Consider the following 10652-nt stretch of genomic DNA (forward strand, 5'->3'; position numbering starts at 1 on the left):
ATCTAATTATTTAGTAATTTGGTTAATTAGAGTTTAATTAGAAGAAAAAAAGAAGAAATTAGAGTCTAATTAAATTAATTAGAGGGTAATTAGGGAAATAGGTTTTTTCTCGCAAAAAAAAAAATAAACGTGGTGGTTTTTTTTTTAAGTAAAAAGCTTTTAAAAGGTTTTTTTTTTTTTTTGCAAAATGATACTTTTAAATGGTACTTTTAAAAGGTTTATGATATTAGACATTAGTGTATTATTATGATATTTGTAGAAAGATTGATGGGATCATTTTTTATATTAATCCCATCAGATCCCATCAATATCTTAGGAAAGATTAATGGGATCTTTGATATATATTAATCCCATCAGATCCCATTAATCTTTCCAAAATTAAAAATAGTTGGTACAAACTTAATTTGAGCTATGCAAAATCAAGTTGTGATTGAGTACCAAAGTCAAGATTTGGAATGATGAAGAGTTAAATTACCATACGCATGAAACACATTGAGACAATAAAGAAAACAAATGAAAACGAAAGGTACGCTTTAAATTATTCCCAATTTGGCATGTAGGCCAAGAAAATTCAGTAACAAGTTTTATCAAATGCCAATTTTGTTTGTTTGTGATTACTTGTACTGAAAAGTTAAAAGGTGACGCGTGTGATGATCATTTCGCAGCATCTTTCTGTGACTCATTTCTCATCTGCCCTTTTGCGGCGAATTAACAAATTAAACTATATATACTGTATCCCTCAGAAAGCCTGAAACTGGAAGAAAAAAAAAAGGCATTTTTCTGAGGCCAATATAATATTGCACTTTGCTAAATATATCAGCTGGTATAGTTATAATGTTATATAAGACAACATTGTTCTAAAGTTCTTCTTTAACTTCTTGTTAGTTGATGATTAGTTATAAAATTTATATGCTGTTTTTATATGGTTGTAATGATATATTGATATGAAATATTTATGTTGATCAGGTGTAAGTAGTATTGACTATTGAGGCAGGGCAATACTATCAGTATCTTATTGGTGAAAAATGGAGGATGAGCGCAAAGTCCCCCTATTGAAGAAGGTATATTATGAGGATTGTCCTGGATGTAAGATTGAAAAGCGAAAAGATACTGATGATAGCATACCCTGGAAATTACTGGCTAGCATTTGGATCATTGTGCTGTGCAATGGTATGAGTTGACTGTTAGAATGAATTGATTTTCCGGCTTTCTTTTTCAATATTATGTTATATGTACAATGATTGGTTGGTGTTGATTAGGGAGAGAATGTAGAGTCAGGAGTTTAATGAAAAGGTTGAACATTTGCTGTTGGTGCAATACTTTAGCTGAACTCTAGTAACTTGAGCATTAGAGTAGTATGTAATTGTGACTGTTCTGAGTCTAATTTTGTAAAGTTTGACAAAGATATATTCCGACATCATGCTAACACATCAAAAGGGAAAAGGAAAAAAAAAAATGCAGTTCAGCTTGGACTAGCCGGGTTGAATCAACTCTAGTGGAATAATCATGAGCCTATGGACAAAGGCCAGGTCAGACCAAGCCAACACAGCGGATTGCAGGGGGGGGGGGGGTTGTGAGGGTGTTTAAGGGATAGATGGCTCTGGTGGTGAGCTGAGTGGCGCAGAGGGTATGAAGGGTTAATGGTGGTGGTACGGTGTCTGTATGGCTGTATTGATGGTTGAGACTTCGAAACAAGTTATTTTTATCGATTCTACACAGTAAGCTAATAGATGTTAGTATGTTACCCTTGTTTAAAAACAAAATTTTAGCTAGCTTTAGGTACTAATATGTGCATTTTCTCAATGATTGAATATGTGAAGCTCATAAGTTGCAATTTGCAGTTTTCTCAATGATTGAATTATATGGAAAGTTCTTGTTATTCTCTTTGCAAATATTGTGATAGAACTCGGGACTAATCACACATAATCGTATGATAGAACTCTGATCTATTCCCTGTGTCTTTTATGTGCAGCTCTGCCAATTTCATCGCTCTTTCCATTTCTTTACTTCATGGTAAGAAATGAATGTTGCTAAATTTGATGTTTTTTGTACACAAATTAACAAAACCACGAGCTCACAATCATTAGTTTGCTTAGCATGCCATCTGTGTTGCACTTTCTCTGCTAGTCTGCTATGTCTAAAGTTATGATTAAAATTGTAAGTCAATAGAAGAAAGCAATACAGCAGATATAATGAGGAAGTTCTATTCCGGAGAATGGATCCATTGCATTCTAAGCTTCTCATAAAGCTGGAAGGTTGTTTTAGCTAGGAAGTATATAAGTATATTGTGTTACAGGCTACAATGTGGAACAAGATAGATATTAGCCTCTGATATTACCCATTGCATCTTGGTTTTGTAGCCTTGCTAGGAACGTGTAGGAAATTTAGTGACGACTTTCTTTTCCCTTTGCCAAATATTTATTAAGACCAAAAAACAAAAAAAAAAAAGAGCTGTCCTTCATATGTTGTAAGGTGAAAATCATTTGATAGCAGAATGTTTACCAAGAAGCATCCCCATTTACAGATATTGAAAAAGAAAATTATGCTTTGTTCATAACTAATTAATAAATTTATTAGCACTGGTGTTATAAATAGCTAATTAATAAATTTATGAAAGTTCAGTCCTCATATAATAAAGAGTGAAACATATAAAGCCAATTTTAAATTCACCTAGAGCAGTAGTTTTGTCTGAAGAGTGTGATATTGTGGTCTCTAGCATTCTTTAGTGGGGACTAATACTATACTTGTTCTGTATGTCAATAATTATATATATATATATATGTGCAGATTAGAGATTTCCATATAGCTGAGCAAGAAGTAGATGTGGGATATTATGCAGGTTTTGTTGGTGAGATATCTTTTTCTGTTTCTTTTGCATACTTGTTTGTTTCAGTGTATTTTCATAAGAAGATAGAGAATTGATCCTTTATGGTGTCTTTTTTATGTCAAAGGATCTGCTTTCATGTTTGGACGGGCATTGACTTCTGTTGTTTGGGGGAAACTTGCTGATCGATATGGTCGGAAGCCTATTATCATTACAGGAACAATAGCTGTGTTAGTAATTGATTACTTTCATTTCTACTCCCATTTCTAATTCAGCTTTCTTCTACCTGATTCAATAATAGTGCATGCTGTTATTTATTGTTGTGGTCATTGTCACATTTCAGGGTGATTTTCAACACTATGTTTGGTCTGAGTGTAAACTTTTGGATGGCAGTCTCAGCAAGATTCCTTTTAGGAAGTTTGTGTGGATTACTTGGGCCTGCTAAGGTAAGGCTTGCTGTTTTGCATAAAGCTCTTTCAACGACTTCCTCTGTACCTGGCTGTGTATTGTGCATCTATTATTAAGATTGTTTTTTCCTTTCTCTAATGTTAATCACTTCCTTCTCAAATAACAAGGTTAGTTTTTCATTATGAGCAGGCTTATGTATCAGAGATTTGTCGGGAAGAACATCAGGCTGTAGGCATGTCCATGGTAAGCTTCTTCAGCCAATTCCTGCACCAACTAAGTCTAGTATAATAGTAAGTAATTGAGGAACAATTCTGTTATACATTTTGACTTTGTACAGATTACTACATCTTGGGGTATAGGATTGATCATTGGACCGGCACTTGGAGGTTTACTTTCCCAGGTAAGCTGTTATCTCTCCGAGTATTGTTGAATCACAGATGTTGCTCATGTTAATCTTGTTTAACTGCTTGATTTGAGCAAGGATCCTGTAGTATTACATTCCTTTAGAATTTTCTATTGGAAAGAGCACCTAGTCATGCTGCGAAGATAACAAGAAGTTGAAATATAATTTAGTAGATGAACCAGGACAATATCTAGTCCTGTTTATAACTATTACAGACTTACAGTCCATATAGAGTTGTGGTAACAACATAGTGTCAACCTATCCTCCCCTCCCCTCGACATGAACCATGTTGTAGAATTTACTGATGGAGCCTAGCCCTGAAGCTCTAGATAAGGGACTGCATGCATTGGTTCTTCTCTGAAATTATCTGTTACTTATGGAATACATTAGTTCATGCAGTAGCTTGCATGGTGTAATGTCTGAAGGTACTTAGCTTTCGTTGCAATATATTCTTCTGTTACATTAATAATTTTGAACCCCTTTGTACAAATAAGTCATCAATCTGAGACATTTTCATTATTCTTTAGCCTGCAGAAAAGTACCCTCAGATATTTTCCCAAGAGTCATTGTTTGGAAGGTCAGTTCTCACATGCTTGGGGCTAATGGCTTTGAATTAATGAGTTCGCATGGTGATATTCCCTGAATCTGGTTCAGGTGTTATAACAATGCGAATTTGTATGTTTGCTGCAGATTTCCATACTTTTTGCCCTGCCTTATCACATCTGCATTTGCAGCAGTAATCACTGTTGGTTCGTTTTGGCTTCCGGTTAGTCCCTTTATCTGTTGCTTTTTAAAAGTATAGCTAAAGAAATTATCAAGATTTCTTAAGTGTGACCTTAGCCTTGAATCCATGATATGTAAATTTCTTCAATTTCAATATATTTATTTTTACTAGTGTAAGTTGAATATTGAGGTTAAATTTTGTTATGAATACAAAATTATTCAGTTCTAAGTTCAGCTTTCACAATAAGCATTACAAATTGAGTTAACTAGCCATGTCGTTGCACAGGAGTCATTGCACACGCACAAATCAAAGAACTTATCAGGGGATGATTCGTATGAAGCTTTGGAAGCTGCAAGCAACTGCGCAGATAAGCAGAGCAGTGGGAAGGAAATTGAAGGACAAGCTGACGTATCTGTGAAAAGCTTATTCAGAAATTGGCCTCTGATGTCCTCTATTATTGTGTATTGTATTTTCTCACTGCATGATATGGCTTATACTGAGGTAAGTGTAACTCATCTTTCTTTACAGTAGCAATTACTTGCAAATTTCCTTATTTTTGACAGCATTCTAAGAAGTCTTAAACTTTAATTAAATAAGTTTGAAGTGCAATGTATATCACAAGTCAGAAACCATGCATTCCTTCAATCAATGTACATAATATCTGGATTATGTATTTCATTTTCTCTTTTGTACAAGAGGCTTGTTAAATTACCTCAAATGCTAACATTACAATATATATGAGGCCAAAACGATTAATTCATAAGCACGAATTTATAAGCTGCTTAGGGTTTATTCTGTTGGGTTCTTTGTTTTTTAGGTGTTTAGAGAGCCACAAGGACGGGGGTGAGAATCGATCCTAGAATCTCCTGGGACCAGGAGGGAAGCTCTAACCACTTTAGCTATCCCTCACTCTCTATGTTGGGTTCTTTGTGATACATGTGTAGTCCATATATCAACTTTGATATAACATCTACTATTTGCAAGCTATATTTGTTTAGGATTAGTTGTCCAATTTTGTAGATATGAACTGTCCTTGTTGCAATCTTTATTTTTTGGTTTTGGATTATTTGTCTTGACTAACAACATCCTCATTTCTACAGATATTCTCATTGTGGGCAGTAAGCCCAAGGAAACTTGGAGGATTAAGCTTTTCTTCTGAAGACGTAGGTGTTGTTCTTTCCATTACAGGTATAGAGGAATTGTTTATTGGTTTTAATTTTTTACCTTATTGCTTGTACTTTCAAAAGCTTAAACTCATATAGGTCACAGGGGCAGATCATATATGCATACTTAATTTTATGGTATATTGTTCAATCTTTTTTTGTTGCGAAATTGTTATTATGAAGATATGCTTCGTATACTATTTGTCTGATTTTTAAACTCAGTTATATAGCATCTAAGTAAAGTCATCTATGGTTTACAAATGAAGAGTTAAACTTTAAAAAGTAAAATTCTACTTGCTTCTTATAGTTTTAGACTGGAACTCCAATATAAATGAAAGGCTTCAATATTATTTTTGCTTCAGTAGATTGCACTAACCTTTCTTTTATTTTTCATTCCTGTCTCCTTTCAAAGGTTTTGGGATGATGGTTTTTCAGCTCATCTTATATCCATACATGAACAAATTCTTCGGACCTGTCATGTTTGCTCGAATTTGTGGGGTATGCTCTTTTTAACCTTGTGATTATTCATGCTTGTTTTCCATGACCAATGTGCGCGAGTATGATAACATTACCTACTTCTTCTTCTTGCAGGCGTTGTCAATACCTCTGTTACAAAGTTATCCTTTCCTTGCATTGTTTTCAGGGCTAAGCCTTAGCATCTTATTAAATTCTGCCTCTATGATCAAGAATTGTTTATCAGTAAGTAAAGCTAACAAACTTTGTTTTACTTAAATATTTTAGCAACATATGGTATCTTCAATCCGCTATGCAATTTAGGGATCAAGATCAAAGAAAACTTTAGTCTTAGTATGAGTAATAGTTGAAGATATATGTTCCTCCTCGGTAGTTTATTTCTAATTTTATTCTATTTTGTAATCCATGATCAGGTATGCATCATCACCAGCTCATTTATTCTGCAAAACCGAGCTGTGGTATTGTACCTTGACCTTCTAACTGTTCCTCATGCAAAGTTATATTACATGAATAATTTCTCTATGCACGTGAGATGAATATTTTGTTAACACAGGATCAAGATCAACGTGGAGCAGCCAACGGCATTTCTATGACTGCCATGTCCCTTTTTAAAGCAATTGGTCCAGCTTGTGGTGGTGCATTGTAAGTGCTTTTGTTTCTTAGTTTGTTTCCTGCAAAATGCACCACACCCCTTTCCAGTGATTATACTACCGTGTACTGTCTACCCTTCTCGAGACACTACCATATCAAGTATTAGTCTTTTATTGGAAATTTTGATGAAAGGTGCCCTTAAGAGGCCTTGAGGGCATAAAAATAATGCTTGGAGTTGTCCTTTCAGTTTCAGTTTGTTTATGTAATCTCCAGATTTTAATGGAAATTTAACCATGTTTGTATGTTGTTGATAGCTCTGTATGATGCTTCTTATATTGTGTTTTTGTTTATGTAATCTTTAGGCTTTCATGGTCAGAAAAGCGTCAAGATGCTTCCTTCCTCCCAGGTACAGTCTAGACTCGAGAGAACTATACGAAGTATTTCTATACACAGAGTACTTCTCATTTTGTTGCATTACTGCTGCATCAATCATCGTGAACATGTCACTCTTTTTCTATACAAGCGTTCTTTAAGCAGTGACTTAATTACCTTTGAAACACAATATAGTTTTCATTGCTGAAAGTTCTTTTAAGATTTCCAAAGTTTGTTCCCAGAGGGGGACCTTCCACCGGGGCCATTCAGGGCCTGGCTCCCCGTAAATTATTGTAATTAATTAGTTGATGAACTAAAATAACATATATTTACTTATAAAATTTTTGGACATAGTGATACTTTTGAGGAAGAGTTTAAATATTTAAATTCCGGCCCCTCTAATGTTTTCGGCCAAAATCCGCCACTGTTTGTTCCTGAAAGTTATTTACACTTATGATTTACTCATTTTTGGCAAACCCACATACTACCTTACCTCACAATATTTACACCTTCATGATCACTTTTGTTACAGTTTTTCCGTTTTTCTTGCACATGCCAAACTTTTTATTCACTATCTATCCACCCTTTCCTTACACACACTCACCAAATCAACAGTCTTTCTCCAGCAGCCTTAGTTTGTGTGCAAATAGCAATCGTATACAGCTTAGAAAGTTATATTGTATTGTTGGAATAACACATACAATAAAAGAAAAGAAATTATATGAATGAACTGTGAACATTTGGAATTCAGGAGTTCTACTTAGAAAATTGCATTTATTTTGATTGACTACCCGATTTCATGATATCTACTATTCTGTACCATTCGTCTCAAGAATCAAGATGAACACACACCTGGAATTGTTATGAAAATTGATGTTACTCTGTAATTATTCAAATGGAAAGAAATTTTTGAAATGGGTTGAGTCGTTGAGAGGGGAAAGAAAGGTAGGTGAAAATGTTGACATTGACATGTGCAGATGTGCTGTTGATGTTCATATTAATTTGAAAAGCTTTCAAACAGAATATAAGCAAAAGAATTTGATGCATTTCAAACAGAATATAAAGTAAAGAATCTGATGCATTTCAAACAGAATATAAAGAAAAGAATTTGCTGCATTCCAAACAGAATGTTGATGTTGATATTCATTTATAAAGCTTTTTACATTTAATGATTATCAATAGTATACTATAAGACTATAATGTATCATATAACCTCTTCTTCTCTTAAAATTCCAACAGTATATTTGCATTTTCTTATTATTATATACTTTGTATTTTCAAGATTTATTCATACACAACTGCCGCCTTTCCTAATCTCTGCGTCGAGGTGTAACAAAAAGACTACTTTGGGACGGAGGGAGTAGTTAAAGACACATAGTTGGTTAGTTGCTCTAGTTTTGTACTGTAAAATAAGCTAACTCGGATTCTGGATGGCATTATGCAGGCACACACATGGTCTTCTTCCTCCTCAATGTGGTGGAACTCATAGGTGTGGTGTTAACGTTCAAGCCTCTTCTAGTTGAACGTAAAGACTAAACACCAGAGTGTTACAAACTCTGTCTAGGAGGTAGGAGTATATATGGAGGAGAGTATGAGAATTGTTCTCCTGGCCGGCCTGTACATGCTGCACTCGAGGTCTATTATATGATGTGGTTTGAACTTAAGTTGCTGTTGTAATACCCCGTATTTTTGAAATGTATTTCTAATTAATTAATTAATTAGTATTCTCTTAAAAAGGGTATTTTAGTAATTTATTTTACTATTTGAATTTTGGGGCCAAAATGATATTTGAATTTTGACGCCAAAAGTATTTTAAAACTCAATAAATATTTTGGGATTTGGATAAGATTTATTATCCATTTATTTTATTTAAAAGCCGGATTATTTAAATATATATATTTCGTATATTTTAATTAAACAAAATTATATTTTATTATTTAATTAAAAGAGCCGAATTTCCTAAATAATTAACTAGGAATTTTCGGATTTTCTTGGTAAAGAAAATCTGATTTTCTTAGTGAAATTAAATAGTGAATAATTGGTATTTTCCTAATTAATTATTTTATACAAAATATATTATTTACGCAATCATTTTTCATCCTTAAAAATCTAGCAAATATTTCCCTAAAATTATAAGTGAAGGTCCAAAAATATGAGCATAGATATGCTCAATATTTCGACCACCATATGCTAATTTTGGGTTAATTATTTTGTTAGTTTTGTATTTTAATTATCTTCCCCAAATTCCTTATTTCCTTAATTCCTATTTTCCATCTCACAAAGATTTGATCATCTTATTTTCCTACCTTATATCTTCCTTGATTATTCTTCAAGTAATCTCTTTTGCCATATTATATTTCATGATAACACACCTTCCTTAAATTAATTATTCTTAGTCACCTTAATATTTAACTTTCCATAATTCTTTAACTCTCTTCTCCAAGTAATTTGCTTAATTCTTTTTAGGGAAATTCCCATTGGTACACCCGTGATTTTGACTTTTCCCATTGATACACTCCAAAATTTTTGCCTTCCCATCGGTACACCCATGGTTTAGTCTTTTTCCCAACCGTGACTAACACCGTTAAAAAGTATTTCATTAAGTTAAAATAATTAAGGAAAAGACTATAATACCCCTTTTAAATATCTAATGTCTCGATTTGCATGTCGAAAATTGTTCGGTTAAAGTTTTGGAAGTCATGTTAGTCCTTAAGGATCCAAACCTCGAAATTAGTAAAAAAAAAAATAACGCAAATGTCTCATGTGCGTGTCAAAAAAGTCTCGGTTTGCGTGCTATTATTTTTTTGTGATAGTAATTGTTCGATTAATGTTTTAGGGGTCATTTTGACCCTTTAAGGGTCTAAATCGAACTCGAAATTGTCAAAAAATTAACGAAAATGTCTCGTTTTGCGAGTCATGACAAAACAAAACAGAAATATCATGACGTGCAAAATGAGATATTTTTGTTAGTTTTTTGACAATTTCGAGTTCAATTTAGACCCGTAAAGGATCAAAATGACTCCTAAAACTTTAACCGAACAATTATTATCACAAAAAAGTAATGGCACGCAAGTCGAGACATTTTTTGACACGCATATGAGACATTTGAGTTTTTTTTTGCTAATTTCGAGGTTAATTTGGATCCTTAACGACTAGGACTCCCAAAACTTTAACTGAACAATTTTCGACACACAAATCGAGACATTAGATGTTTAAAAGGGGTATTATAGTCTTTTCCTTAATTATTTTAATTTAATGAAATACTTTTTAACGGTGTTAGTCACGGTTGGGAAAAAGTCCAAACCATGGGTGTACCGATGGGAAGGCAAAAATTTTAGAGTGTATCAATGGGAAAAGTCAAAACCACGGGTGTACCAATGGGAATTTCCCTTCTTTTTACCATAATTCTTCCTACATTCTCCTACCATAATTCCCTCATCATGAGCCTATAAATACCCCTTCATACCTCTCATATTCTTCACACCAAAAACCCAATTCTCTTCTTCTCTCTTCTTCTTTTTCCTAAACCTTTTCATACTTTTCTTCTCCTCTTCTTACACAAATCATCCCGTTTATCTTTGAAGCCATTTTTCGGGCACTTCTGGTCAGTTTTAGGGGTATTGACGTTTCACAGAAGATTGTTTCTCTCGAAAAATCCTTGAGGTTAGGCTCAAGAATCACCTAATTCAGAGA

At 33.7% G+C, this 10652-nt stretch overlaps 1 protein-coding gene across 2 annotated transcripts; it reads left to right on the forward strand.

The window, feature by feature from the left end:
- Positions 1-702: 702 nt before the first annotated feature.
- LOC145576464 (protein ZINC INDUCED FACILITATOR-LIKE 1-like) lies at positions 703-8753 on the forward strand. Of its 2 annotated transcripts, XM_081634222.1 has the most exons (18): positions 703-823; positions 967-1170; positions 1973-2013; positions 2788-2848; positions 2952-3054; positions 3168-3270; positions 3422-3475; positions 3570-3632; positions 4163-4212; positions 4326-4401; positions 4645-4860; positions 5460-5547; positions 5935-6020; positions 6114-6221; positions 6410-6454; positions 6550-6638; positions 6950-6993; positions 8404-8746. In XM_081634222.1, exons 2-18 carry the CDS (start codon positions 1026-1028, stop codon positions 8493-8495), a joined length of 1464 nt encoding a protein of 487 aa, XP_081490348.1. In that variant the 5' UTR covers positions 703-823; positions 967-1025; the 3' UTR covers positions 8496-8746. The 2 variants fall into 2 exon arrangements, with proteins under 2 accessions (XP_081490348.1, XP_081490349.1); XM_081634223.1 differs by lacking the exon at positions 1973-2013 and having other exon boundaries at positions 8404-8753.
- The last annotated feature ends 1899 nt before the right edge of the window (positions 8754-10652 follow it).

The sequence above is a fragment of the Chenopodium album genome, chromosome 13 (assembly GCF_948465745.1).
Source record: "Chenopodium album chromosome 13, dcCheAlbu1.1, whole genome shotgun sequence".
In the NCBI taxonomy this organism is placed as follows: Eukaryota; Viridiplantae; Streptophyta; class Magnoliopsida; order Caryophyllales; family Amaranthaceae; genus Chenopodium; species Chenopodium album.

What these genes read in the sequence shown, in the direction of transcription:
- LOC145576464 (XM_081634222.1), top strand. Translation starts at nt 1,026, where the DNA reads ATGGAGGATGAGCGCAAAGTCCCCCTATTGAAGAAGGTATATTATGAG. An exon ending in GATTACTTGGGCCTGCTAAG is followed by an intron (nt 3,271 to 3,421) that starts GTAAGGCTTGCT and finishes CATTATGAGCAG; the next exon opens with GCTTATGTATCAGAGATTTG. An exon ending in CAAGAGTCATTGTTTGGAAG is followed by an intron (nt 4,213 to 4,325) that starts GTCAGTTCTCAC and finishes TGTTTGCTGCAG; the next exon opens with ATTTCCATACTTTTTGCCCT.